Below are 26,301 nucleotides of genomic sequence, written 5' to 3' on the forward strand. Positions count from 1 at the left end.
TACATCATCTGTATATTGCATTGTGTGCTGACCACCCAAAGCCTAGTCTCCTTCCGTCACCATGTATTTGACCCCCTTTACCCTCTCCATCCTCCTGTTCTCCTGCGTCTCCTCTGGTAACCACCATAATGTTATCTGTGTCTTTAAGCTTGTTAGTTTTGTTTGTTCATTTGTTGCTCTTTGTTTTATATTTCACGTATGAGTGAAATCATATGGTTCTTGTCCTTTAATGTCTGACTTATTTTACTTAGCATGGTGCTCTCAAGATCCATCCATGTTGTTGCAAATGGCAATAATTTGTCATTTCTTTTTGTTGCTGAATAGTCTTCTGTTGTATATAGGTACCACGTCTATATCCATCATTGGTTTAAGGACACTGAGGTTGTTTCCATTTCTTGGCTATTGTGAGTAATGATGGGATGAACATAGGGGTACACATATCTTTATGAATAAGTGTTTTGAAATCTTTCAGGTAGATACCCAGAAGAGGGATTGCTGGGTCATATGGTAGGTCTCTTCTTAATTTTTTGAGGCAACTCCATACAATTTTTCACAGCGGCTGGACCAATTTACATTCCCATCAGCAGTGTTCAAGGGTTCCCTTTTCTTCACATCCTTTTCACCAGTTGTTTTTTTGTCTCATGGATAATAGCCATCCTAACAGGTGTGAAGTGGTATTTCATTGTGGTTTTGATTTGCATTTCCCTTAGAGCTAGTGTGGTTGAGTACTTTTTTACCTACCTGTTGGCCATCTGTATATCTTGGAAAGTGTCAGTTCCTCTGCTCATCTTTTAATTGGATTTTTTGTTGAGTTATATGAATTCTTTATATATTTTGATTAGTAGCCCCTTATCAGAGATATTGTTTACAAATATCTTCTTCCATTCAGTTGGTTTCCTTTTTGTTTTGTTGGTTTCCTTTGCTGTGCAGAAGCTAGTTTGATTTGGTCTCCCTCATTTATTTTTGTTTTACTTTCCTTGCTTTTGGGGTCAAGTTCTCAAAAACCCCTCTGAGACCAAGGTCCTTAAGTTTATAAGCAAGACTTTTTGGTAAATTTTTGTAAAGATATCTTTGTGCTCTTTTTCTTTCTTTTTATGGTAGTAAATTTTTAGGAATGCAATTGCTGAACATCCAGTGTTCAGTTTTCATCCTTAGAGACTGGGTGCAAGGAATTGATCCCTCCCTGACTTTGTTTTTTCACTTGGTTTTCAGGACACCACATCCTACTGGTTTTCTGTCTGTCTTCCTGGTCACACTTTTTCAATCTCCTTTGCTGGTTTCCTCTTTGCCAGTCTGGAAACACTGGAAGTCCCAAATTAGTGTAATCCTGTATCTACTTATTTTGTACCCCTTTCTTTCATCATCTAATCTGGCATTGAGGCAGGTTAGTTAGAAGCTAGGAAAATTCCTTGACAAGTAGGATGGGGAAACTGAGACAGATAGTTAAATACATGACTGAACAATTCTATGGCCAGCTAATAAATCACAAGATCTTATCTTCCCTAATCAAGGACACTCAGCAGGAAATGGTTTGCACCTTCCAGACCCTGCCAGGAGCAGACCTGCCATGGTCCTGGTGCCTTTCCCGTGATGTTCTCTGAAGGCAAAACTGAGCAGAGAATGACCCTGACCCCTCCTGATGCATCAGCGTATCAAAGGACAGATCTGATTGAATATTCTGATTGAGACCTTCCCTAAAATTCCCACCTTCAGAAAACAGATAAAAACCCTTAAGACAAAGGACTCAGTGCATGGCTCCTTTGAGCATGCCCACGTCTTTCCCCCACTTCTTTCTATAGGCATGTGTGTTTTGCCTTCTTGTTCCTGAGCTTCAAAGCTTCCCAGGAGACTTGCAACCAGAGGGGCAGTGAGCAGTGGTAGCTTGTCCTGGGCTAACCCCCTGAACCGTCTCCAAGGGCCCTCTTTTTCCTCTGAAACTTCTTTCCTGGGTCCATGCAGCCCAGCTGGCTCACTTCCTCTGCCTCCATGACTCTCTTCCTATAGGGCTAAGGCAGCCTCGCTTAGGCTTAACTCTTTTCCTTATATTTCCGAAGGGCCAAGGCAGCCCTCTCAGGTCACTCCTGTTGCTGTAATCTTGCCTTCCTTGGTTTCACTGTCCCCAGCTTTAATAAACGTACTGTCAGAAATCACCTGGACTTGTGTCATGAAATCTCTCAAAGTTAAGAACATGCACATTTCAGACCATGCCGGAGTAGACCTGCCTCAGTTCTGGCTCCTCTCTGGTGACAGTATCATGAGCATAAAATTGGTTTGTACATTTGTCACTCACAGCCTGAGCCTCCCCCGGCTTCCTCCATCTCAGGCAGTGGTGATTCTCTGTTGTTCAGACTGAAAACTCTGGTGTCCTCCTTGATGTCACTCTTTCTGTTATATCCCACATCAGGTCTGTCAGCCAGTCCTGCCCATATTACCTCCAATATATATTTGAGGATCTGACTGTTTCTTACCATGACTGCTCCTATTTCCAATGTCCACGTCACTGTCACTTCTCAACTGCTCGAGGCAGGACCCCCTAGATGGCCTCCCTGCATCTGTCTTTGTCTCAGTGCAGAATACTTTTGAAAGAGCAGCTAGGATAATCCAAACTGTAAGTCAGATCTTATCACTTCTCCATTGGGGTTTCCCATTGTGCTAAGAGTAAAAATTAATGTCCTTCCCTAATCGGTCTAACAGACCCTCCCTTCTCTTCTTGTCACTTCTCTGTTACCTCATTTCAACCATTCTCCTTCCCCCTCCCAGCCCCTTCTGGCCCACAGGCCTCCTAATTGTTCCTCCACCCACCGCTGCTCTTACCTCAGAGCCTTTGCACTGGCCTTACCTTCTCCCTAAGATACTCCTCCTCATGTGTCCTCATGGTTTGCTCCTTCACCTCCTTCCAGTCTACCCAGATGTCACCTCAGTGAGGCCTTCGCTGACCAGGTTGTCTTTTAAAACAGTGTACAAGTCAGCACTTTTTGAAAAACATACTGAGTTGTGCAACATCACCATGAACTTTCCTATCACCCCAATAAGACCCCTCACGCCCATTTATAGTTCATTCCCATTCCCACCCCCAGTCTCTGGCAACCACTCATCTGCTTTCTGTCTCTGTGTTTTTGCCTTTTCTGGTCATTTCATACAAGTGGAACCATACAGTGTATGGCCTTGACCAAACTATCTTCATTGTGATGACTCCTCCCTATATAACATTTCCTATTTTCTTTCCCTGATATGTATTCTTTTTTTTTTTTTTATCAATATCCTTGTATAATTCTACTTATTTTGTTGATTGATCTCACTCACTGTCCTCTATAACAAGAATGTAAGCTGCATGGGGGCAGGCATTGTTTGATTTTTGTTCACTCATGTGCATTCCTCCACCCCTGTGCTGAGAACACATAGAAGACACTAATATATAATATTATATAAAAATAATGTAAAATAATATCAGTGGTGTGTTATGTGTATTATATTGAATTGGATGAGTGAGGATGAACATCTTTTCTTGTGAGTTAGTTTCTGCGGCCAGTGTCATGGCTCACCTCCGAGGCAGAGCTGGGACCTGGGCAGTGCTGGGTGGCCACTCGGGGGAGTCCCCAGGCCACATCTGTCCCAGCCTCCAAATGTCAGCCTTTGTTCCACTTCACCCCATCCTGTTGCAGTTACATCAGTGACTACTGTTTTCCTGATTGGCACCAGATGCCAGGCGCTGGGATTTAAACCGTCTTTAACAGTCTCTGAAAAGCTCCCTGTGTATTGCTTTCCATCACCCTGCACCTCAGGCAGATATGGCCAAGCCAGAACCTCAAGGAATTCCCGAAGAAGCCCAAAGCCACCCCCTCCCCTGGCCCCACTCCCCAGCTTCTCAAAGTTACAGTGGGACCCAATTCTCGGCTTTAGTATCAGTGGAGAGCTGTTTGGAAGAAAAGGTCCTTTTAGCCAGGAGTCTCAAAAGTAAACACACAGGCCCCTGCAACAAATCTCAAAACAGACCTGCTTTCTGTGTCACTGGCTAAGAGGCTGCCTTGTGAAATGTTACTTGAAGAAAGAAGAAAAGCTTTCTGTCAGGATCCGTTTCCCATATGCCGCCTCTGTGTAGCCTGGGGTTTACTGCTGTCTCTAGAGTATGCCGTGAATGTATCGGCTTTGGAAGGTGGTCAGCCTCATGGGGATGCGTATTTTAGCAAAGAGTGATTCCACCCTTCCAAACATGACTGTAGGTATATTATGGCATTTGCATTTTGGTCTGTTGTAGGTGGTCAAGACATCTTTTCTATGTTTTTTTTTGTGTGTGTGTGTAAGAATTTCTCACTGTCGAACCATATTTTTGTGTGAGAGGGGCTTTGTGTCTTCTCTATAGGGTGTTTTCTCAGGCTTGTGAGACCCTGCCTGAGCAGGGGATGGGTATGAAGTTCATTTCCCAGCATCGCACAGTGAGTCCCTTTGAGCCCCAGGCTAGGTGCTGAGGTGCAGTGGTGAACCACACTGACCAGCCTGGAATTCAGGATGCAGAGAGGAAGGCAGACGGACACTGAGCGGATAACTGGTGCCCATTGCTCCTGTTGTGACAGGCAGGACAGAGGAAAGTGCAGGATCCTCTGGGAACGTATTCCTGGGGGCTTAACCTTGCCAGGGCTGGGGGCATGTCGAGGAAGGCTTGCTGGAGGAAGTGACACTAGGACTCCAAAAGGGTGAGAAGGGCCAGGCCAGCAGGAGAAGAGCATTCCAGGCTGAAGGAACAACATGGGGCAGCTTTGAGGCAGGAACAAGCTTGGTGTGGGCAGGTCACACAAAGAGGCCCCTTTGTGTTTCACACCCCAGTTCAGGTGAGTGACAGAGTTGCCCAAGGTCCTGACCAAACAGTGGCAGGGAGGAGGTGCCCAAGCAGTGCTGCCCACATATGTAATTTCAAATTTTGTAGTAGCCACGTTTTAAAAAATAAAAACAAAACACATGAAATTAATTTTAATAATAGATTTACTTAGCCCAGTATAGCCAAAACGTTATCATTTTACTATATAATCAATATAAAAAATAATTAACAAGATACTTTACATTCATGTATCTTTTTGCATCAGGTCTTTGAAGACTTGCTGTGTCATTTACACTCATAGCGATCTCATTCGGACTGGCCACATGCCCAGTGGCCATGTGTGGCCCACATTGGACGGTGCAGGTCTTAGAGGTTAAGTTACTTAGGGAAGACTTGGGAAACTTTTCTTTCAAATCAGGTTATTGTTCATGTAGGAGTGTACTGTTTGTCCATTTCTAGAAACTTCTTCCATTCCTCTTCAGCCTGCCCCACATAGGTGTCGTGCCATCTCTTCGAGGATCTGCACTGTTTCTAATCAGCCATGGAACATTCAGCTTTTAAATGACAGCTGTTATAGGCATGAAATGGTGGCCTTGCACAGAGCGCAGAACTGGTGATAGGAAAATGAGACTGTTGCCTGGATATGAGCTGTTTCCTTCTCCTTGCCAAAAAAAAAAAAAAAAAAAAAAAAAAAAAACCACCAAAAAAACGCAAAGCCCAAACCCTGAACATTTCACATCTGACGTTGTGGGCCTCTGCTTTGCGCCAGTTATTTGAGTGGCTCCCGCCTGATTGCCCATTGCAGTCTCCCAGCTTCTCCCGGGGGAGACGCTGCGGCTGCTGGAATCTTATTAAGATCAAATCTCATTTATCTCATTTGAGTGCTTTATTTTCCCTTTTCCTTTGGTCTTCCAGGATTCTAGGAATATTTTTCTTAGAGTAGGAGACTTAATCTTGTAGGAGAGCGGTATGTCCGGAGGGAGCGAGATCCTGGCCTCGAGGAAGAATGCCACAGTTACACGAGCGGTACAGTTGGTACCGCTGCTGGGCATGGAGAGGGGCTTTTCCCCTGAGTGTCAGGCCAGGCCTGGGTGAGGGGTGCTGTTTGTTACTTACAGCACAGCAAGGCACCAGTTTCTCAGAATACGATGTCTACATCTTCCCTCCCTCTTTTCCTTTCTCCCTCAATTAATGTTTATTTGCACATGTATTAATGAATTCATTCTCTCGGAGAGGGCACATTGAAGTAAAGGCTGAATTCACCTTGAACATGCCCCTCCCTTGATCCTAAAACTTTCCTCAGTGGATAGTTGCTTCTGTATACATTTTAAAAGATTTGTGGAATACATTAAGTGAAAAATTAAAGGGTCCAACTCCTGGGTCTAGGCTAAAGCCAGTGTTGCACTAGTACTTTGTAAGTGTGTATTTGTGTTAGTGTTTGCAGGTACAATGGCTTCCTCCAAAGTTGTCCACCGTGAGTTACGTCATGGTGAACAATTTGGCATTTGTGCACATATGTGGAAGGTGTCAAAGTTTACCTTTCTGTATTGATTTAATTTCTTATAATGAGCATGTTACTATTTTTTAAAAATTAAGTTATATTATTGATTGTGAAAATAACATAGCTTACATGGGACAAAAGTTTAAAACTTCACTATGGAAAATTCCCAATATAAATAAAAATAGAGGGAATGGTGTAATGAACTATCCTGTACTATTACCCACTTTTAATAGTGATCAGCACATGTCCAGTTGTCTTTCATCTTTATCCCCCACTTTTTGGGGGTATATTTCAAAGCCCATCTTAGACATCATGTCATTTCACTTGTAAACACTTAGGTATACAGGTATAACTGATATGGAAATTAAGAAAAAACCATCCACTATGCAGATAATGGAAATAAAAAATAAAACTTATTTATTTCATATCTTACTCTTTAAACAGAATGTATTATTTTTCCCTGATTCATTTATTTCCTTGCCTTTTTACCTGTTTTTACAGGGTTTTAACAATAGAGTACATTCTATAACTTCATGTTCTCTTTTTTAAAACTTAACATTGTAGTATGAATAATTTTACATGTTCTTGTATACTCATCATAACCATTAGTCCAAATCTTAATGTGGCATATTTCAGTCATCTGAAGTTGTAATTTTTAAAGGCAATTTTTAAAAAGAGAAGAATCTTAACCATAAAAATTCTCTCTTAGCTGAGCTCCTATATTTGCTATTCAAGACCATTTAGAAGGAGGTTTGTTCATTGAAAGCCTGCCTCTATCCGGTGTTAAAGCATGGCTTTCGATCCAGGGAGACATGCTGGATCCCAAAGTTCCCTGAGGGCGGGCAGAATGGACGCACTGTTGCAGTGGGCACATCGAGGAATAGCTGTTAATGGGTGATGAGGATGTCCTCTCCTGTGGGGGGAGGACCTCTAGTGACAAGGTGGCAGCAAGTAATGTGAACTGACAGTTTATTCTTAAGATTTAACTTTCCCAGATCTGTATTTATTTTCCCTAAATTACTTAAAAAATTTGAAAAACATTCTACAGCTTGACAAACTGAGATTTACCAAGACATGAAACCTTTTGTGTCCTGTGTTAAAGGGACCCTGCATTTGCTTGAGAGAGACTCTTTGTCTGTAATGTACCAGTACCTTATTAGGTGGGTCACTATGATGAATAGCCAATTCTGAAGTGTGCACGCATGTGCACTTTTTTTTCTTTTGTAAAGTAAAAATGTGTGTAGCTGTATGGGCCTTGGTTATAGATCACTGGGACCCTGAATCGAGAGAAATAAGGACGTTGATGATTGACCAGTCTATCATCTACCATAATGAAGATGCATGTGCCTGATCTCTCCTCCCTCTTTCCTGTGGATATGAGGGAGCTGCATCTCTCCTATGAGGAAGGGCAGGCTGTCCATCTTTGGAGCCCATTCTTTCCTGCCTTTTCAGGATTCTTCCTTATTTTCCTGCTGTCTCTTTGATTGTTCTTCTTGGTCTTCTTTGCCAGGTCATCTTTGTCTGTTTGACTAATAACTGTGAGAGGTTTTGTTTTTTTTTTAATTGTATGTTTTTCCCATTACCATTTAGTCCCCTTGTACCCACTACCTCCCCACCCCCTGAAATCACCACACTGTTATCCATAAGTCCTTTTTCCTTTTTGCTCAATCCGTCTACCCCCTCCCCACCCCTCTCTTAAACTGTCATCCTGTTCTCTATCTGTGAGTCTGTCTCTATTTTGCTTGTTACTTCAGTTTGCTCATTAGATCCCACATATGCGTGAAATCATACAGTATTTTTCTTTCTCTGACTAGCTTATTTCCCTTAACATAATGTTCTCTAGGTCCATTCAGACTGTCGCAAAGGAAGTAAAATTTTCTTCTCTTTTTTTTACAGCTGAGTAATATTCTCTTGTGTAAATGTCCCATAGTTGTTTTATCCACTCATCTATTGATGCACACTTGTGCTGCTTCCATATCTTGGCTATTGTAAATATGCTGCAATGAACACGGAGTGCTTATGTTCTTTTGAATTAGTGTTTTGGGTTCCTTTGGATATATATTTCCAGAAGTGGGATAGCTGGGTCAAAAGGCAGATCTACTTCTAATTTTTTTAGGTAACTCCACACTACTTTCCACAGTGGCTGTACCAGTCTTCATTCCCAGCAACAGTGCAAAAGGATTCTCCTTTCTCCACATTCTCACCAGCACTTGTTGTTTGTTGATTTATTGATGATAGCCATTCTGACAGGTGTGAGATGATACCTTATTGTGGTTTTAATTTGCATTTTTCTGATGATTAGTGGCATTGAGCATCTTTTCATATGTCTATCGGCCATCTGTATGCCCTCTTTGGCAAGTATCTATTCAGGTCTTTAGCACATTGTTTAATCAGGTTTTTGGGGTTTTTTCTGGTATTGAGTTTTATAAGTTCTTTATAAATTTTGGGTATGAATCCTTACCAGATGTATTGGCAAATATGTTTCTCCCATTCTGTGGGTTGTCTTTTTATTTCATTGATGTATTCCTTTGCAGTGCAAAAACTTTTTAGTTTGATGTAGTTCCATTTGTTTATTTTTTTTCTTTTGTTTCCCCTTGCCTGGGGAGAGAGATGTTATAAAACATTGTTATAAGCTATGTCTGAGATTTTGCTGCCCATGTTTTTCTTCTAGGATTTTTTATGTTTTGGGGTCTAACATTTAAGCCTTTGATCAATTTTGAATGTATTCTTGTGTATAGTGTAAGAAGGTAGTCTAGTTTCATTTTATGCACATATCCAATTTTCATAATACCATTTATTGAATAAACTATCTTTAGCCCATTGTATGTACTTGCTTTCTCTGTCAAATATTAACTATAAAGGTATGGATTTATTTCTGTGCTCTCTGTTTTGTTTCATTGGTTTATGTATCTCTTTTTATGTCAGTTACCATGCTGTTTTGATTACTATGACCTTATAGTATAGTTAAGTAGTGTGATTCCTTCAACTTGGTTCTTCTTTCTCAGGATTGCTGTTGCTAAGCAAGGCCTTTTGTGGTTCCATATAAATTCTGAAATAGTCATTCTAGTTCTGTGGAATATGTCATCACAATCTTAATAGGAATTGCATTGAATCTATAGATTGCTTTGGGTAGTATGGACATTTTAATGATGTTAATTCTTCCTATCCACGAACATAGTATGTGCTTCCACTTATTTGTATCTTCTTCAATTCTTTCTTCAGTGTCTTACAATTTTCCCAGTACAGGTCTTTTATATCCTTGCTTAGGTTTATTCCTAGGTCTTTATTCTTTTTAAAGCATTGTAAATGAGATTGTTTTCTTAATTTCCCTTTCTGTTAGTTCATTGTCGGCATATAAAAACGCAACTGATATCTGGATATTAATTTTGTATCCTGCTACTTTGCTGAATTTAATTATCACTTCTGGTAGTTTTTTGGTGGAGTATTTGAGATTCCCTATGTACAGTGTCATGTCATCTGCAAATATTGACAGTTTTACTTCTTCCTTTCCAATTTGGATGCCTTTTATTTTTCTTTCTTGTCTGATTGCTGTGGCTAGGACTTCCAGTACTGTGTTGAATAAGTGAGGTAAAAATGGACATCCCTGTCTTGTCCCTGATCTTAAGGGGAACCCTTGTAGTTTTTGTCCAAGAGTTTTCTAGTATCCCATTGTCTTCTGTGATTGTATTCCCATTTATATCTCCTCTTTATGCACTCTTTATGCCTAACCACCATGTGCAGGTGACCCACAGATTTGAAACTCCGCCTTGACCTTTCCTTTGAGTTCCAGATGCACATACCTAACTGCTGTCTTGCTCTCTCCTCATGGATGTCAAAAATACCTCAAAGTCAACATGCCTAAATATGAACTCATCCCCTCTTCCCCAGACTTGGTTCTCTTTCAGAGTCCCATATTTCAATGTAGAAATCCTCCATTTGTCCAGTTAAGTAAGTTAGAAACCCAGGATTCATCTTTGATACCTCCACCCCTCTTGGCCACCCCCTTTGCTAATCTGTTTTCAGGTTCTCTTGGTTTTTACTTTTGCAAGTCTGCTAATTTCTGTCATCTCTATCTCTATTGACCTGGTCCTTTTTTATGGCTTCCTGTCTGCTATGGTTTTATCTACCCTTACTTTTGTCTATTCTATAAGCACAAAGTAAATCTTTTCATATCTTGATTAAAAACCCTTAAGAACCATGCTATAGTTTGTAAGGTAGAAAAAAACTCTTCAATATGCCAGATCCACAGGGTACTACACTGGCCACCATATAGATCTCCTACCCAATTTGGATCACATTCCTTTTGAGTTCCACTCATCTTTGTTCAGTTTCCTGAAAGCATCCAGCTCATTGTGCCATAGTGCTTTTGCACATGGTATTTCCTCTGTCTGGAGTGGTTTTCCTCCTCCCTACCTCCCCTCCCCAAACCTGCTAGTTGTCTGCCTGAAGCTTCAGATCCCAGTGGAGTAGTCAGTTCCTCAGGAAACTTTCCCTGATGCCATGCACAGGTCAGTTATCCAGCTGCTCATGGGACTGTGGATCTCTTACATGCAATCTGTTTCATAGCTGTCAGTTTACATTTTCTTGTGAGACGGTTTACTTACTTTTCTTTCTCCTGAAAGCAGAGACTATGTCTGTATTCATTCTTCATTATAATCCAGCATTTAGCACAGTGTCAAGCACATAGTAGGCATCCAGAAAATGCTTCTTGTATAAATGAACAGGGAAGAAAGAGAAGAAGAAAAGTTTACAACCTGGCTTTGTAAAATGAAGCTATCCTCTCTGGAAGAGTTAATGCAACCCTCAGTAGGCCCAACTTGAGTTTGGAGATGATTAATGGTGGACCCCCCACAGCAGCACACAGAAGAGGCTTCAAGGCCAAGGTAGACCCTTCCTTAGACCCTGTGTTCTGGGAGAACCTGCCAATGTGGGGGACTCTGTGAGTGACAGGGGCAGAGGGAGTTGAGGTGAAGCAGAATCCACATTGGTACCCCAACAAGCATTCCAGTGTTTACCACCTGATGCTTGGTAGAAAAGACTTTCTCTTGTTAGGCTCTGGGTAAGGTCGGAAGCCAAAAAGACATCGTAACAGTAAATCCTGGAAGCCTCAGGCTTCCTTTACTGCAAAGGGAATGTGAACGAATGTTCTCTTTAAACCTGGAGTAGACTCCAGCCTATGTGTGTCAGAGTTATGGGGAACCGGGGGATGGAAAAGAGACTGTTTACTCTCTGCCCTCTTGGAATTTCCTCCGGTTTCATTCCTCTGTGCACCAGTGTTTCACAGCTATGTGGAGAATGAACACTCACCTGTTAATGAATGCCCTGCTTATTTTCACTTTCTTTTGATGGGCTTATGGGGTTGAGGGCAGGGAGGCAGGAAGGAGGTTGGTTTGTTCCACTGAGCAGCTCTGTTAAGGCCATATCAATCACATCTTCGTCAGGCTTCCGAGACTCTTAACCTAAGAGTACTTGGTCTCCCTTAAAAGTATCATACTTTCGTGTTTTGTTTTATTTTCCTCAAATTTCCAGGTAAATCCTTACACTTGACTTTGAGTTAGGAAGAAAAAAAGGTTTTTTCTTTTAATAGGTATATGTGTGTACATGCATGTACCTTTTGGTAATGTGGGAGTGGGGAGGGACAGTGATGACAAAAGATTCTAAAGTAGAAAGTTTTGTCACTCACTACCGTGAAACTGTCCAAGCAGGAGTTCTGGATTTCATAACTGAGTTGCATTATTACAGTGGCACAGTTTGGCAGTTTGGGTTTACATAGTTTTTTCTTTTGTTGGAACAAGGAAGGCAACATCCATGCCTCATTTATCAATACTTATTAGTACCATATGCAAAAAAACATGGAAAAGTCCACATCAAGAAAGGAGAAAAGTAATTCTTTGAAAAATATTACTTATTCTTGTTGCATGTAATAGCTCTTCCCGGTAGGAAATTATTAACCTGAGCCACTAGCAAATCTGAGGCTTTGAAGTCAGGAAAAATAAGGGTGATTCCCTAAGCATCTTGACTGGTATATTTTCTGCCCTTTTGTATTTCAAACTGTATAAGTACTGTTAAATTCTTGTAAGTTTTTTAGTTAGTTTAAGTCACTGTTTGTGCCTAGGCTGTGCTTGCCTAAACAAAACTATTATAGACAATGTCAAGTATACAAAAAGGTAGAAAGTGGGTGTGGGTGGCTCAGGGGAAATATGTGGGGCAACTGAGATTGAACAACAAAAAAAAGTGGAAAGAATCGTCTGTGAACCCCTGTGTGCCCGCCACCAGCTCCACGGCTGTGTGAGGAAAGGCTGTTCCTGTTTCATCTCACTGGATTATTTTCATGTGAATCCCAGACACATTTCATCTACAATATTTTATTTAATTAAATTAATTAATTAGTTAATTATTTTTTTTTGTCTGACAGCACAGGTTTGTTTATTCTGAATCATGGGGCTAATAGAAAAAAAACTTATCTAGAGTAGCGTACAAACAAGGAGATTCTCAGATAGAAAACCACACATTGTGTCATGCAGCAAGCACCCTTCCATTCAGTGCACTAAGTGAATTACAATGGCGTCTCTCTTTCAGAGCCTGTCTTCTCCAGACATATTTAAAAGTTAGTTTCATTGAAATGTACAGTACAGATAAAGACTAGGGAAAAACTGTTGATAGGTATCAGCCCATGTGGCCCTCGTTAAAAAAAAGACTGCTCTCTCTGAGTCTAGATGTATTTTGTTAAGGCCTCTTCCATAAAGGGGGACTCTTCAGCAGCCTGTTGACATGCTAATAATGGCCCAGTTAGCACTCCTATTAGGGCATATGCAACCAAGTGGGTTCCATGTTCTCAGCTATCTACAAGTATTTCAGTGTGCATCTTTAAGAGATACGGAGTCTTATAAACCAGGACACCAATTTCATACCTATAAAACTTAATGGTAATTATTTTAATATCATCAAATATTCAGTCAGTTTTTACATTTCCCCAATTATTTTACAGTTTTTTGTTTTGTTTTGTTTTTTCCCCACCATTGGTGTATTTGAGTCATATCCAGACAAGATTGATCTGTCTCCTATGGCTCTTTTAACTGACAGGTTCTTCTTTTTTAACCCCTTGAAATTTGTTATTGCAGGAACTGGACAGTTTGTCCTGTAGTTTCCCACATTTTAGGTTTTACTGAATTGTAGGTGAACACGTTCCTCTGTCCCTCTGTGTTTCCTATAAACTCATGGGTAGATCGAGAGGCTTGATCATCAGATCAAGGTTCTCTTTCTCTCTTTTTTTCCTTTTTGATGAGGTGGTGTGTGATTCCATCAGGAGACACCTAATGTCTGTTTGTCTCTCTTGGTATGCCAGCTTTTGAAGGGATCTCCTGGCATGTTCCTTAAGATTTTCCAAATTCTTTCCCCCTGGATTCTAGTATCCATCCAGCCCTACCACTCTCTGTTGACCTCCATAAAGCAGCATTGCAGCATATTGGTTACCATTGGGTACTTTGAACAGAACAGAGGGGCACAGTCCCATAACCAAAGAAGAGTGTTTGCTGATTGCTGAAGTTAGCATGAGCTCAGGACTTTGGCTTTCTTGGTGGAACTAAACTCTCTTGCCAGCGGAATATTTTCATTATATACGTTCCATTTGGTTGTAATCGAATCTGACTTCCTCTAGCCATGCTATAAGTTAGCCCTTTTTTCAGCCCCTGCCTGTGATTTGCTCAAATCTTTGATTCCAAAAGACTGGTGGGCCTTTGAGGCCTGGCTGATGTGCTGGATGGGAGTCATGGCTTTTTATTAACACGTAATAGGAAGGAAGCCAAGGTAGAGTCTCCCTTGGGCACCCTGTTCCCGGAAGACACTGCCATTGCCTTGGCCCAAGCCACCATCTGCTCCTACTTGGAATATTGCAGTCATCTCCTACCTGGCCTTGTCTGCTTCAGCCTTTGCTTCTCCCGCAGCTGGAGTTGATTGTATTACTATGGGAACCACGTCCCTTCCTTGCTCAAAACCCTCTAATGGGTTCCGATCTCACACAGAGTAAACATCACAGACCGTGGCAGGGCTCCGAGGTCTTCCTCGTGGACTCTAGTTACTGACTGTCCTCGCCTCCTGCTCCTCTCTTCCTTTGTTCCCTCCAGCCACACCAGCCTCCCTGCCATTCCTCACACCTGCCAGGCATGCTCTCACTTCCGGCCTCTGCTTCCTTTTCTCTGCCTAGAATCTTCTTCTTCTAGATACTGATATGGCTCCCCTGCCTCATCCTTCTTTAAATTTGCTCAGTTGTCATCTTCCCAGCAAGACTTTCTCATCACCCCAAACCCTCCTCCCACCTCTGGCACTCTCCACCTTCTTGCCTTGTTTCATTTTTTTCTACTACATTTGCAACCTCCCAACAGATTACGCCATTTACTTAAAAAAGAAAAACCCATTGCTTATCTCCTGTTTCTCTCAACTAGAAATTAACACTCAGGAGCACAGATTTTTTTTTTTTGTCTGTTTTGTTTCTGCTGACTCTCCATGACTAGAACACTAGATGCTTAACACTGCAGGACTGCAGATAGAGCAGGACTGGGTGAGGCTGGGAGTAGCTGGTGAGCTCCTCTGCTAAATCTGATTCTAGTTACAGAAATAAACCTACTACACCCAATTTTTCATTGGTGTCTTGATTTCTGAGCTGTGCCTCAAAAGGCAGTAGGAAGACATGCTTGCAGAGAAAGGCCCTTTGTAGAGTTGTCGGCGTTGGCTGTAGTGAAACCTGAGGGCCCCAGAGGCAAGGTGCCTAATGCTGCTATTTATAACTAAGATTCCAGTATATGTTTTCCAGCCACACTTACTCCTTTCAGCCTCCCCTGTATGCTCAAGTCTGTCACTCAATTAGCTAATGGCGTCTTTAGTCCCATTATGCATTGTAGGGCTCCCCTGGCTCAGCTCTTTTTTTTAAAAGAGAATAATGGGGTGTTCTGTTCTCAGAGGTTTAATTTTTTAATAGCCTTGCCAATTAAATGAAAACCTTTTTCCAACTTTTTATTATGAAATTTTCAAACATACAAAAAAAAAAGAATGGAAAGAGTAACACAATGAACACCCAGATGCCCTCCCTCCACTTAGGCCCGACCCTTTTTAACATTTTGCCTCATTTTTTTAACCAGCATGTGTGAGCCCGTGGGTGTGGGCATTTTCCTCTGAACCGTGTGAAGGTAAATTGCAGATATCATGGCACTTTAGTCCTAGAAACTTCAGCCTCTTCTCCTATAAATCCATTTAAGACTAAGTGCTGATACCATCCTAATCTTCTCTTGAATCTCACAAGAAAAAGAACATTTATATGTAAAAGCATAGTACCATTATGGAACCTAAGAAAATTAACAGTAATTTCAGAGGTTATTTAATATCCAATCTGGATGCAGATTTCCCCACAAGACTATTTTTTTGAAGCCCAGGGTTAGTCAAAATTCACGCATAGCATTTGAGTTATGTTTCCTTAAATCTAGGAGAATCTCTTTCCTGTCCATTTCTAAAGAACAAAATGTATTTAATAACACTTTAATAATTTTTTTTTGTATTTTTAAAAAGAGAGAGAGAGAAACATTGTTTTTTTTTTCCACTTATTCATGCATTCATTGATTCTTGTATGTGCCCTGACTGGGGATCTAACCTGCAACCTTGGAATACAGGGATGATGCTCTAACTAACCAATGAAGCTACCCAGCCAGGGCTGATACTGACTATTTGAAGACTCCAGGACAGTTGCCATATAATGGTTTGTCCCTGTGATGGTTATGTAGCTTTCCTGGAAAGATTTTGTGGAGTTTGTTGCCACAACCTGAAAAAGTCTCAGAAAGGTCAAAAGAAGAGTGATTGACTATAGAATGAACAAGGTAGACCAAAGAGAAATTGGGACTCTTCAGCCTAAAAAACAGGGAATTCAACAGGGAGATAATAAAAATGACAGTGTATTAGGACCTTCCTGGGTGCTGTTTATTTCTTTACAAGTGTTTTCTGAAAAATGTACTCTTCCCACTCCCTGTTCTCTAGGGAGACCGGTGGTCATATGAAGTCATTTGTGTTGTGCTACACAGCTACTGGGTAGTAGGACTGAGGTCGAGCCCAGTCTGCCTGGCTGGCACCTACCCCCCACCTCTGTGCTGTACTCCCTGCTCGGGACTTCGGCACAGGATCTCAGAATGACAGAGTAGGGAGCCACTCCTTGACTTTCTTTTTTTGAAACAGTAATAAACATTTATTATCTCACGGTTTCAGTGGGTCAGGATTTGGGAGTGGCTTTTCTGGGCAGTCAGGCCTGGGATCTCTCATGAGGTTGCCGTCCGTTTTTGGCTGGGCTGCAGTCCTCTGAAGGCTGGACCAGGGCTGGGGGCTCATTTGCCTGGGTGGAGAGTGGTGTTGGTGGTCGTCAGGCCTCAGTTCTCCCTCTACCCCAACCACTCATAGACTTTGAAGGAACTTGTTTTTAGATTATCTGTTATTTTATAGAAATATTTGGAACTCACTAAGCCCCTCTGTGAGACTGACTTGAAAATAGCAACAGACTCAAAAAGATTTGGAAAGATCCTTTATAGGGAAGAGAGGTTAAGGGAGGGGAGCAATGCTTAGGAGAACTTAAAAGTCTGAAGGGTAACTGGTTTCTACTTTATTATAATAGATCATTGAATTGATCCAGACTTTTAAAAAAATTTTTTTTTGCTAAGTTTAAAGGGTTGTGTCTGTTTCTTAGAGAGATTTGGGGCAGGCTTTCCTATGTGGGGAGGTTGTTTCTAGCAAGTGCTTGCTTGCCTTGTTCTAGAAATTCAGTGAGACAGCTTATAACAGTACAGTCACAACTAAGAGATAAAACTAAGTGGTAGGTGGGAGGGAGGTTGGAGTGTGTGGCACTTTCCTGGTCTGGCTTTGTAAGGTGGGGGGAGGCATGGAAGGGCCGCACACCCTTTGGAAATCCTCATAAACACTGCTCTCTGGGTGACTATTGAACAGCCCTGAACTGGAGGTTACAGCCCCCGAGCAGTGACTGGCTGGAAGCTATCGGTGTGGCCAGGCCTGGTGGTGGGAGTCAGGGGTGTGTGTGTGTGGCAGTTTCCAGCCCACCTAGGGTGTGGGGCTTCTGCCTGGTGCTGGTTTGTGCTGTTTTCTTGCTGTGGTTCCCCAGCTCTTCTTGCTCGCCCACGGGGCTGACTTGACCTGGTGTTCTGGGGACTATGGGAATCTGAGCTGCCTTCCCGCCTCAGTCGCAGAGCCAGGGGTTGACCGGTCTCTCCTTCTGGGACGAACCCAGGGCCATGCGACTCTGCGGCTGACTCTCTTGTATTGAAGTTTTATTACTTAAAAACTTTTTCCTTATTTCAAAATGAAACATTTTCAAGTTTGAAAACAACAGCACTTTTTAACACAAGTAAGAAAAGAATAAGCCCCTGATATCCTTCATCTGGAGATGACTCCTGACGACATTTCCTCAGGGTTCCCTAACCTGTTTCTTTTCTTTTTGCCACTATTTTTTATATGGGTAGGGGGATGCTGCTTGACAGAACTATTTCTTCCTCTGTGTGCCATCAGTATCTCTATTTTTTTCATGGTCCCGCATGTATAAGCAAACAAATAAGTAATGTAGATGTTAGGTAGTTAACCTAATAATCTAAAATGTTTAGAAGAGTACAGCCTTGCTTATCAGCCTAATACAACAGTGATGACAATTGGACAAGTATTCCTTCCCTTTCTTTTTTCTGTGCCACAAGACAGATTTGAAGATGCAGAAAAACGTTGCCAGGGGAGTCGGAGTAGGCGAAGTGGGAGCTCATAACTTACAGAATCTTAACTCCGGGCGCATTTGCTTTCTCCCATCCATGTTGCCTTTTGTGTCCAACAGTGGAGAACACACAGCTGACCCTGAACCTGCAGACGGAGAACAAAGGCGGTGTTGTCTCGGGTGGTGAGCTGACAATTTTCCTGGACGGGCCGACTGTTGATCTGGGAAGCGTGCCTAATGGCAGTGCCGTGACAGACGGTGAGTGCTGCCCTGCTCCCAGGGGTGGGGTGGGGAGTGGAGGAGGTGTCCAGGGTTTGGTTCTGTCCCAGGTCCCTGGGTTTGGGTATGGCTCAGCCAGCCCTGGCCATAGCTACCCTTGATTCTTTTTAGCATCCATAGCGTGATCAAAATCATGACATGATTTTACAAGGACAGCTTTCTGATAAAGGACCAAAGTAAATGTCAAGTCTTTGTAAGCGTTGCTTGGTTTGAGAGCAGAGAAAAACAACTTTTCACCACACATGGGCTTTGGAAAATAAAATATCTTTATTTAATGTTACTTGGCCCATTTTTCTTCATCTCAGTACAGTTAACCCTTCTAGGGAGCTTGAAGGTGTCTTTTATGAGATGGTTTGGTTGGGAAAGGGGACTCTGTGTCTTAAGAGATTCGTACTAGCAAAATATATACAGAAGCAGGGAATTTGGAGTGTTTCCCGTTATGTCCTGAATGTGGGCTGTTTGTTTTTTGATCTAGTCTCAAATTAGTCACCTTTGGATCTAGCAGGAAATTATTTCATGAAGTCTGAGATGGGTTGGGTTTCTCCATAATTTTTCTTGTTAAATGTGATGTAACTAAGGTACTTTCCAGGCCCGAAACAGGCTTTCTATAGCTTCAAGGGAGTGAAATTTGAATTCTAATTCAAGGGCACTTAGTGAATGGTGGGGCCTTAACTTGAGATTCCTCCCTCAACTGGACTGGATGGTGCTTGGGTACTTTTGGTGCATGGAGAAAAACAGCACCTGTGTAGATAACTGAGCACTGAGTATGTGCTAGATCTTCGACCAAGTGCTAGCTAGATGGCAGGGGCAAAATTCACATGGTGTCTCCTCCTAGGAGGTTATAACTTACTTGGTGGGGGCAGGGGATGCTTATCATCAAACAAGTAAACACACAAATAATTGTGTAACTATAATGGCGATAAAAGCTATGAGGGAAAGGTAGTGGGTGGTATGAGATTCGTGTACTTTAGGGGGTCTCATCTAAATTGGAGGGGGCAGAGAAAATTTCTTTGGGGAAGCTGATACCTGTGGGAGTATAAGGAGTTTAGACAGGCCAAGGTGGGGGTGTAGGTCAAGAGGTGGCTGAGTTAGAGGTGGAGGGTCCCATATGCAAAGGCTCTGAGGTGGGAGTGAGCTTGGCCTGTCGTAGGAGCAGGATTGGGATGTGGGGAGCAAGGAGAGTGGTGGGAGGTGAGCCCACAGAGGCAGGTCGGCTCAGATCACACAGCCTTGAAGGCCTTCATAAGGATTTTGAACCCCATCCTAAGAAGCAGGAATCTGTCAAAAGGTTTTTAGCAGAACTGGATTATAATTTGATTTCAATTGAGTCTGATTTGGCTTTTTAAAAGCTCGAGTTGTGATACGAAGAAATGCCCCAATTCCTTTCCCCAACTTTGGGTGGATAGCATCATTCTCTGTGCCATGTGGTTGGCTGAGGTTCATGTAATGTGGAAGGCAACAAGCTTGTAGGTGCCTTAGACATTCCTGAAGGTCTTAGAGAAGAGGAGCTGTTTCCCAGGTTTGAGCCCCTCTGATTTGCAGCCCTGATCAGATCTCACTTGGCCGCGGTGCCAGTTCCTTCTCGTGCTGCTTGCTTGACTGTCTGTGTCCCCCCCACAGTGGGTCACTAATACACAGGTGAGCTCTGTTCCCCTAGTCCTGTCTCAAGCAAGGGCCGAGCTTCTCAACGTTTGTCTGTTCTTGTGACGGACCCCCTTTCCAGGATCACAGCCATGTTCGAGAGAATCCAGCGGGACAGCTGTCACTTCAGAGAACCGGCACCAGCCCCCCAGCACAAACTGCTTCGGAGGGAGATCCCGGTAAGACCCCTGTGGATGAGGAGGAGCCTGGAAGATGCTCAGAGCCATTGAAAACATGCTGGCAAGTGGCGAGGAACAATTTATGTTAGAAACTGGTGGAAATTTCCAGAGAGCTTATAACTGACTCAGTGTGCAAAGGAGGCCCAGAGAGGAATACAAAATTTGGGATTCTCGGAAGGGTCAGGGGTTGCTTGTCAAAGATCAGGACTGGCTAGGTTGGTTGTTTGGGTAAGAGGAACTGCTGAACAGAACTGGACTGCTTTCTATGCATCAGGTGCAGCGGCCACAGCTGCCCTTCCAGGATACACACAGAAATGCACAGTGCACTGCTTCTCTGAATGCAATGTTTTCTGCCTGTCTGTTTCTACTTTGGGGGCTGATCCATGGTTCTGTCTGGAATGTTGGCTAAGACCTCCGTACTTAGAGTCTGAGTTGTATTATATATGTTATATGTATCACGGGTGACTTCATTTTATTTACTGATGTTCCCATCTTAACGCCTGTGTTCATGGTGCAACCTTATTTTCGTGGCAACTGAATTCCCAAGCAGGAGAGTAGTTTTAAGTGTATTAGGGAGATGGGGAGGGGGTTGGGAACCTGTTTTTATGGTTTATTACAATGTATAAAAGTCCCAGGCATTTTGTTAATCTGTGGAGAGTAGGTGAATAATTGGTAAAATCTTCCCAAACAAAACCCAAGGAGTGGAGAAAAACGCTTGGAGAAACAGTATGACCTCAACAGATACTGGAAGGGTTCCTCCGAGGACAGCCGTCAGCCTCTCAGGATCTGGTTGTTCTGAGGATTTGTGGTTTCGGTGTCTGGAGCAATAGGGGGTTGGGTGTTTGGATCTTTTGTCTGTGGCATCATTAGAGGTGTTGTTTCCCTGTTGTCTTTTCTCTAAGCCTCTGCAAAGGTGTCACCCTGCACTCTAAAGACCAGTTGCCCATTTCTGTGACTCGCTGGGTGACTTACAGATCTGGACGAATAGTCAAGTGGCACAGCATAAGGACTGACACTGTACCTGACAAGTCTGTGTCTGCCAAGGAATGATAGACACCCAGAACTAGAGAAAACAGAATGTCTCCAGCGGCGAGTGGCTGGCAAAGAGGGACACCTGAGCACTTCACTCTCTGAGAACGATGCTTCTTCTTCGCTTTGCACTAACCACCCTCTTGGCCTTTAGCTGACTTGGAAAGTTTGTGTCAAACAACTGATACTTATTTGGAGCTGGAAGGCAGAGTTCAGCTTTTAACAAGTGTGGACTTCAGTTCTTGACCTATTTATTGCTCTCTGAAGTTCTCTAGTTGAAAGACCTAGAAATCCATCCACAGTAGGCCGATAGCCCTTCTTTGTTGTTGTTTGTGTTGAGGATTGGTGACTGCTAAAGCAGCAGCCAGACGTCGACAGAAAATCGCATGCATTTTTGCCATCACACACAGTACACATCCAGTGCTAGTTAATTGTTGGTGGGCAAAGTACCTTCCAGCTCTTTAAACCACATGGGAGTCCCCCTCCATCCACCTGGTCACTGCAGCTTTTTCATGCATGGCCTCGAGTTTTCACAGGCCTCGGCCATCTAAGTGTTTATTTTGTGGTCACACGGAACCTGCTGCCATTTAGCAGCAAACGCTTTTGAAAGTATCACCTGAAGGTAGTATCTTCTGTGTCCCTAAGAACCCTTTCCCTGTTGCTGCTGGTCAGTGTGCACATGCAGGTGGTAGCAGAGCAGTCGACTCCGTAAGAGTACTCCCAGTACAGTTTGCTGTGTGATGCTGGACAAGTCACTAAGCCTCTTGGTGTCTCAGTTTTCTCAGGTCTTGCACACTGGGAGTGATCAGGGAAAGTGGTGGAGGTTTCTTTGCTCTGGAGACTGTCTCTTGCACCGCTCCACCCACTCCCCTAACCTGAGAAATGTGGCATTACTGCTGCATTCACATCAGTTAAGAGGGTGATGAATCAAACCTTCAGGATTCAAGGACAACCCTCTGCTGTTCTTGGGTGCCGGGGCAGAGAGAATGATGGGCTTCTGTCTGCTGCCTCCCAGACTAAATATTTATCTTTCACTGTCTGAAGGGTAGGTTTTTCTTGGACTTGGGTGTTATTTGCCATGATCAAAGGTGTTCTGACATGCCTGTGAAGGTGAAGATTGCAATGACAAAGCAGCCTTTTCCTCTCCTTTTCCACTGTGTTATTAAGCCATAGAACTGGAACCATGTAAGGGTTTTATCTTAGGGGTTCATCTACCCAAGGTCATCTAGCAAAGGCACCTTTTGGTTGCTGATCAAAACCTCACAGCTCCATCTCTCAGTGAGATTTTGCCAACTCCTTAAGAATAATTGAGTGAGCCCTGGCTGGTGTGGCTCGGTGGATTGAGGCTCTGCCAACCTGTGAACCAAAAGGTCACCGGTTTGATTCCCAGTCAGGGCACATGCTTGGATTGCCGGCCAGGTCCCCGGTTGGGGGCGTGCAAGAGGTAACCAATCAATGTTTCTCTCTCACATTGATGTTTCTCTCCCTCTCTTTCTTCCTCCCTTTCCCTATCTCTAAAAATAAAAATCTTAAAAAAAAAGAATAATTGAGTGAAACAGCTTTAGTTATTTTATCATCTGGTCTGCCACATGAAAACCAGCGTGGGCTTGCCACCAAGAATTCACATGGCATAAATGTATTTGCAGACAGACGGTTAGTACATAGTCAGTGGGTCTGGTTGATTAAAGAAAGAGTTAACATCAAAATTGTTGTATAGTCCTTCCTATAATGAAGTACTGACCCTTGTGAAAATGAGAGAATGATAGTTACATTAATATGGTAGAATCTTGGAAACATAACATCGAACAGGAGAAGCAGGTCAGAGAAAAAAAACATACAATATGATGTAATTTATATAAAGTTTAAAAATGTAAAATTAGATCATATATGTTTTTTTATGAATGTGACTTTATATTTGGTAAAACTATAAAAAATAGAAGAGAGTGATTAACGCTGAATTCAGGAGAATGGTTATCACTGGGGGATGGAGATGGGTGTAAAGAGGAAAAAGCACACAGAAGCTTCCAAGTGCTGGGAATGTTACCATGGTTCTTAGCCTGCGTAGGTCCCTGAGTGTTCATCTTATTGTTTCTTTAAACTGATATACAGGGTTGGCAGAAGTAATGCCTGCGTGAGTGTGGTTGAGGGGGTGGTAATAATATAAGTGTAATAATAACTAATAGTTTTAATTTGAACATTTCACCTAAAATGTCATATGGTGTGCTTGAGTGTGATATTGTTATGTTACAGAATTACATGCTTATGATTTTATAATAAAAGATTTTGTAATAAATAGGGGTGTTATTTGTGCCAGACCCCATATATTTAATCATAGTCTTTTGTTTACATGATACATTTCACAGTAAAAATAAAAAAGTGTCACATACTCACAGAAAACTGAACTACGATGGAGAAAATGTTTGCTGTCGAGGCAGATTTCAGAATCTCGGATTTCTTCAGCCTCGATAATGACCACTTACTTCTGTTTTGCCCAGTTTATACACATAGCAGTGTAGCTGATGATTCTAAGTCAGTGTTCCACGTTGGCCTTGCGTTCCTGTCACTTAGAAACCTCAGGCCTGCGGATTTAGTTTGGGAGGTAGGGGAATGGGTTCCAGATGAAAGCTGGTTACTGCCAGGTAATGTGTTAGCACAGCACTAAACTTGGTGGCCTGAGAGGGCTGGCTCACACCATCTGGTGTTTGATTGGAGTGGGACAAGCCTGTGGCATACCCAGGATTCTGTTAGTGTGCCACCCTGCCCTGTGTCTTCAGCCAGAGTGCCTCATTCCAGTAGTAGAGAGTGCCCAGGGTGTCACGGGTCCCTGGGGAGAGTGTGTGCTCGTTGGCTTGGGGAGTACCAACCACACTCTTTTATAATCCCCCTGTGCTTGTTTTCTTTTGCCGGAATGAGGGCTGGCTTTGGGAGCCACGCCTAAGTCAATCCAGGTTTTGAAGATCTAATGATGTGTGCCTGGTATGGTGCATACGTTGCACAGGGCTTGCCTGAAGCACTTTCCACAGCCGCTCACAGTGTCGTATACACAGGATGTATGTGAATCAGGCAAATAAAACTGTCAGTGCTGGGGGAACTCAGAGGAGAGAAAATCAGTGGAGAGGGACACACTGAGGGGGGAGTGTGGTGTGAGTTTGCAGAGAGACTTATCCATTGTCCGTTGTTCAGTACAGACCTCGGGGATTAGTTGAGGCAGTGAACTCAAAAACTAGGGAAGCTAACAGTAGGGCATACATGGAGGGAAAGAGATTCCAGCAGAGGGTATCCGCACTGGTGCTGGCAGCTCTGTTCAGAGTTACTCTTTTGGTTAGAAATAGCTGTGAAATTCCAGACTGAAGAGTGGAAAGCCAGGATGTCTGAGTCTCGCTGTCGTTTGTTGATTCTTCATCACCTGTGATTTTTTCCTCATCCCCAGCTATTTATGTGAAAGCAGAGAGTGAAGGAGGAATCAACTAACAGGTGGAACCTGTAGAACTGTCTTCTAGCGACACTGCTCCTCCAAGCTCAGCCTTAGAGATTTCTTCAGACTTGAGTAATTAGCTTCTCAGTCTAGAATCATTGTAGATTTTCCAAAGTCGTATGGGGAAATGATACAAAAAAGTAGAAGAATGCATTGAATTTGCTTCTAGGTTCATAAAGTTTTTCATTAATAGGTCTGAAAACTGTGAAAGGGGTCTAGGTAAAGAAGCTGTATGTAGGGACTTAAGTGATTCATTTTTCTGTATGTATTTAAGTTATTTTCTGCAAGAGTATATGTACGTGTGCATGTGTGTGTATGTGTGTTTGGTGAAGGGCTGGAGGCCTTAAATTTGTCTACATTTATCATCAGCTCTGAGTGTTGGCCAGTGTTTGGTCAGAGTCTGTGTTTTAACAAGCCCCGCCACCTCCCCAACCCTATGATTTTGTTAACATGTAAAAGTTTCAAACCTCTTATGAGACAGTTTTCATCCACTCTTCTCCCCTCCTTTCCTTTTATTCTTGCTTTGATTAAAACACATCAAATTTATTGACTCTCTTGTTTTGGCATTCAAGACCTCTGAAGATTTAATAGAGGTATAATCTCGGAGACTTATAAAGCCCATGGTCTCTGGTGAGCTCTAAATAGCTCATCAGCTGTGTCTGCAGACATCCTAGCCCAGAAAGGAAAGAAAAATAAACTTGACAGGGCGTGATTCTGCTGGGAACACTGCTGGGAGTCCTGGGAGGGCCAAGGGGTATTGGGAAGCAAAACTAACAGGGAAGGAGGGACGGGAACTGAGCCTTCGGGCACTGGGCCACTCTCAGTGATTGTTGGCTGCCCATGACTCCCTCAGTTAAGATGACTAAAGGCTACTTGATTTGGAACTGCAGTTAGTTGCAGATGTCACCCTGTCAGCATGAAGCTCAATTGAGCACCTTTACAGTTTCCATTTGGCCTTCCACCCAACAGCTTTTACTTAAAGTCTGGCTATGAGAGCCTCGATGCAATTGTTGGGGAAGTGGATGGGGTAATGAAAGGAGTAAGTGTGAATCATTTATTCATTCAGTGATAACTCAGACACAGTCCCCGCTCACAAGGAGCTCACAGCACTCTCTTTGAGCAGTTGGCTTCTGTGGAATAGGGTTGAGGCTGTGGACAGGAGCCCTGCTGCATTCTCAGAGCCAGATATTCAAAAGTAATCATGAGGATTAATTATACATTCCTTTAGGTGCTAACTTATTAACTTTTACTAATTGAAATTATATATTCTACCTTATTATACATTTGTTTATTCAGATCTGTTTATTTCATAGGTGTTTATTGGTCATTTTTTTCCAGGGTTTTTTTTTAATGTTATTTTTCAATTATAGTTTACATTCAATATTATTTTGTATCAATTTTAAGCATACAGCATAGTTCTTCTTAGACAATCATATACTTTATTTTTTTAATGTATTTCAGTGATTATGCTATTACAGTGGTCCCAATTTTTCCTCCTTTGCCTCTCTCTGCCTGGTACCCCCATTCCCTCCAGCAATCCCCTCCCTTAGTTCATGCCCGTGGGTCGTGCATATAAGTTGACTTCTCCATGTCTTACACTGTTCTTAACATCCCCTGTCTATTTTGTACCTACCAATTTGTGCT

At 42.6% G+C, this 26,301-nt stretch overlaps 1 protein-coding gene across 5 annotated transcripts in view; it reads left to right on the forward strand.

Moving 5' to 3' along the window:
* Positions 1 to 26,301, forward strand: part of WWP2 (WW domain containing E3 ubiquitin protein ligase 2) — a 176,344-nt gene that overhangs the window by 78,728 nt on the left and 71,315 nt on the right. For all 5 annotated transcript variants that reach the window (XM_036012113.1, XM_028534760.2, XM_036012114.1 and 2 more), the window contains exons 5-6: positions 18,175 to 18,312; positions 20,057 to 20,153. In XM_036012113.1, the coding sequence (XP_035868006.1) occupies positions 18,175 to 18,312; positions 20,057 to 20,153 (235 nt within the window). The remainder of the gene's footprint in view (positions 1 to 18,174; positions 18,313 to 20,056; positions 20,154 to 26,301) is intronic.

This window comes from Phyllostomus discolor, chromosome 12 (assembly GCF_004126475.2).
Source record: "Phyllostomus discolor isolate MPI-MPIP mPhyDis1 chromosome 12, mPhyDis1.pri.v3, whole genome shotgun sequence".
NCBI classification, from domain to species: domain Eukaryota; kingdom Metazoa; phylum Chordata; class Mammalia; order Chiroptera; family Phyllostomidae; genus Phyllostomus; species Phyllostomus discolor.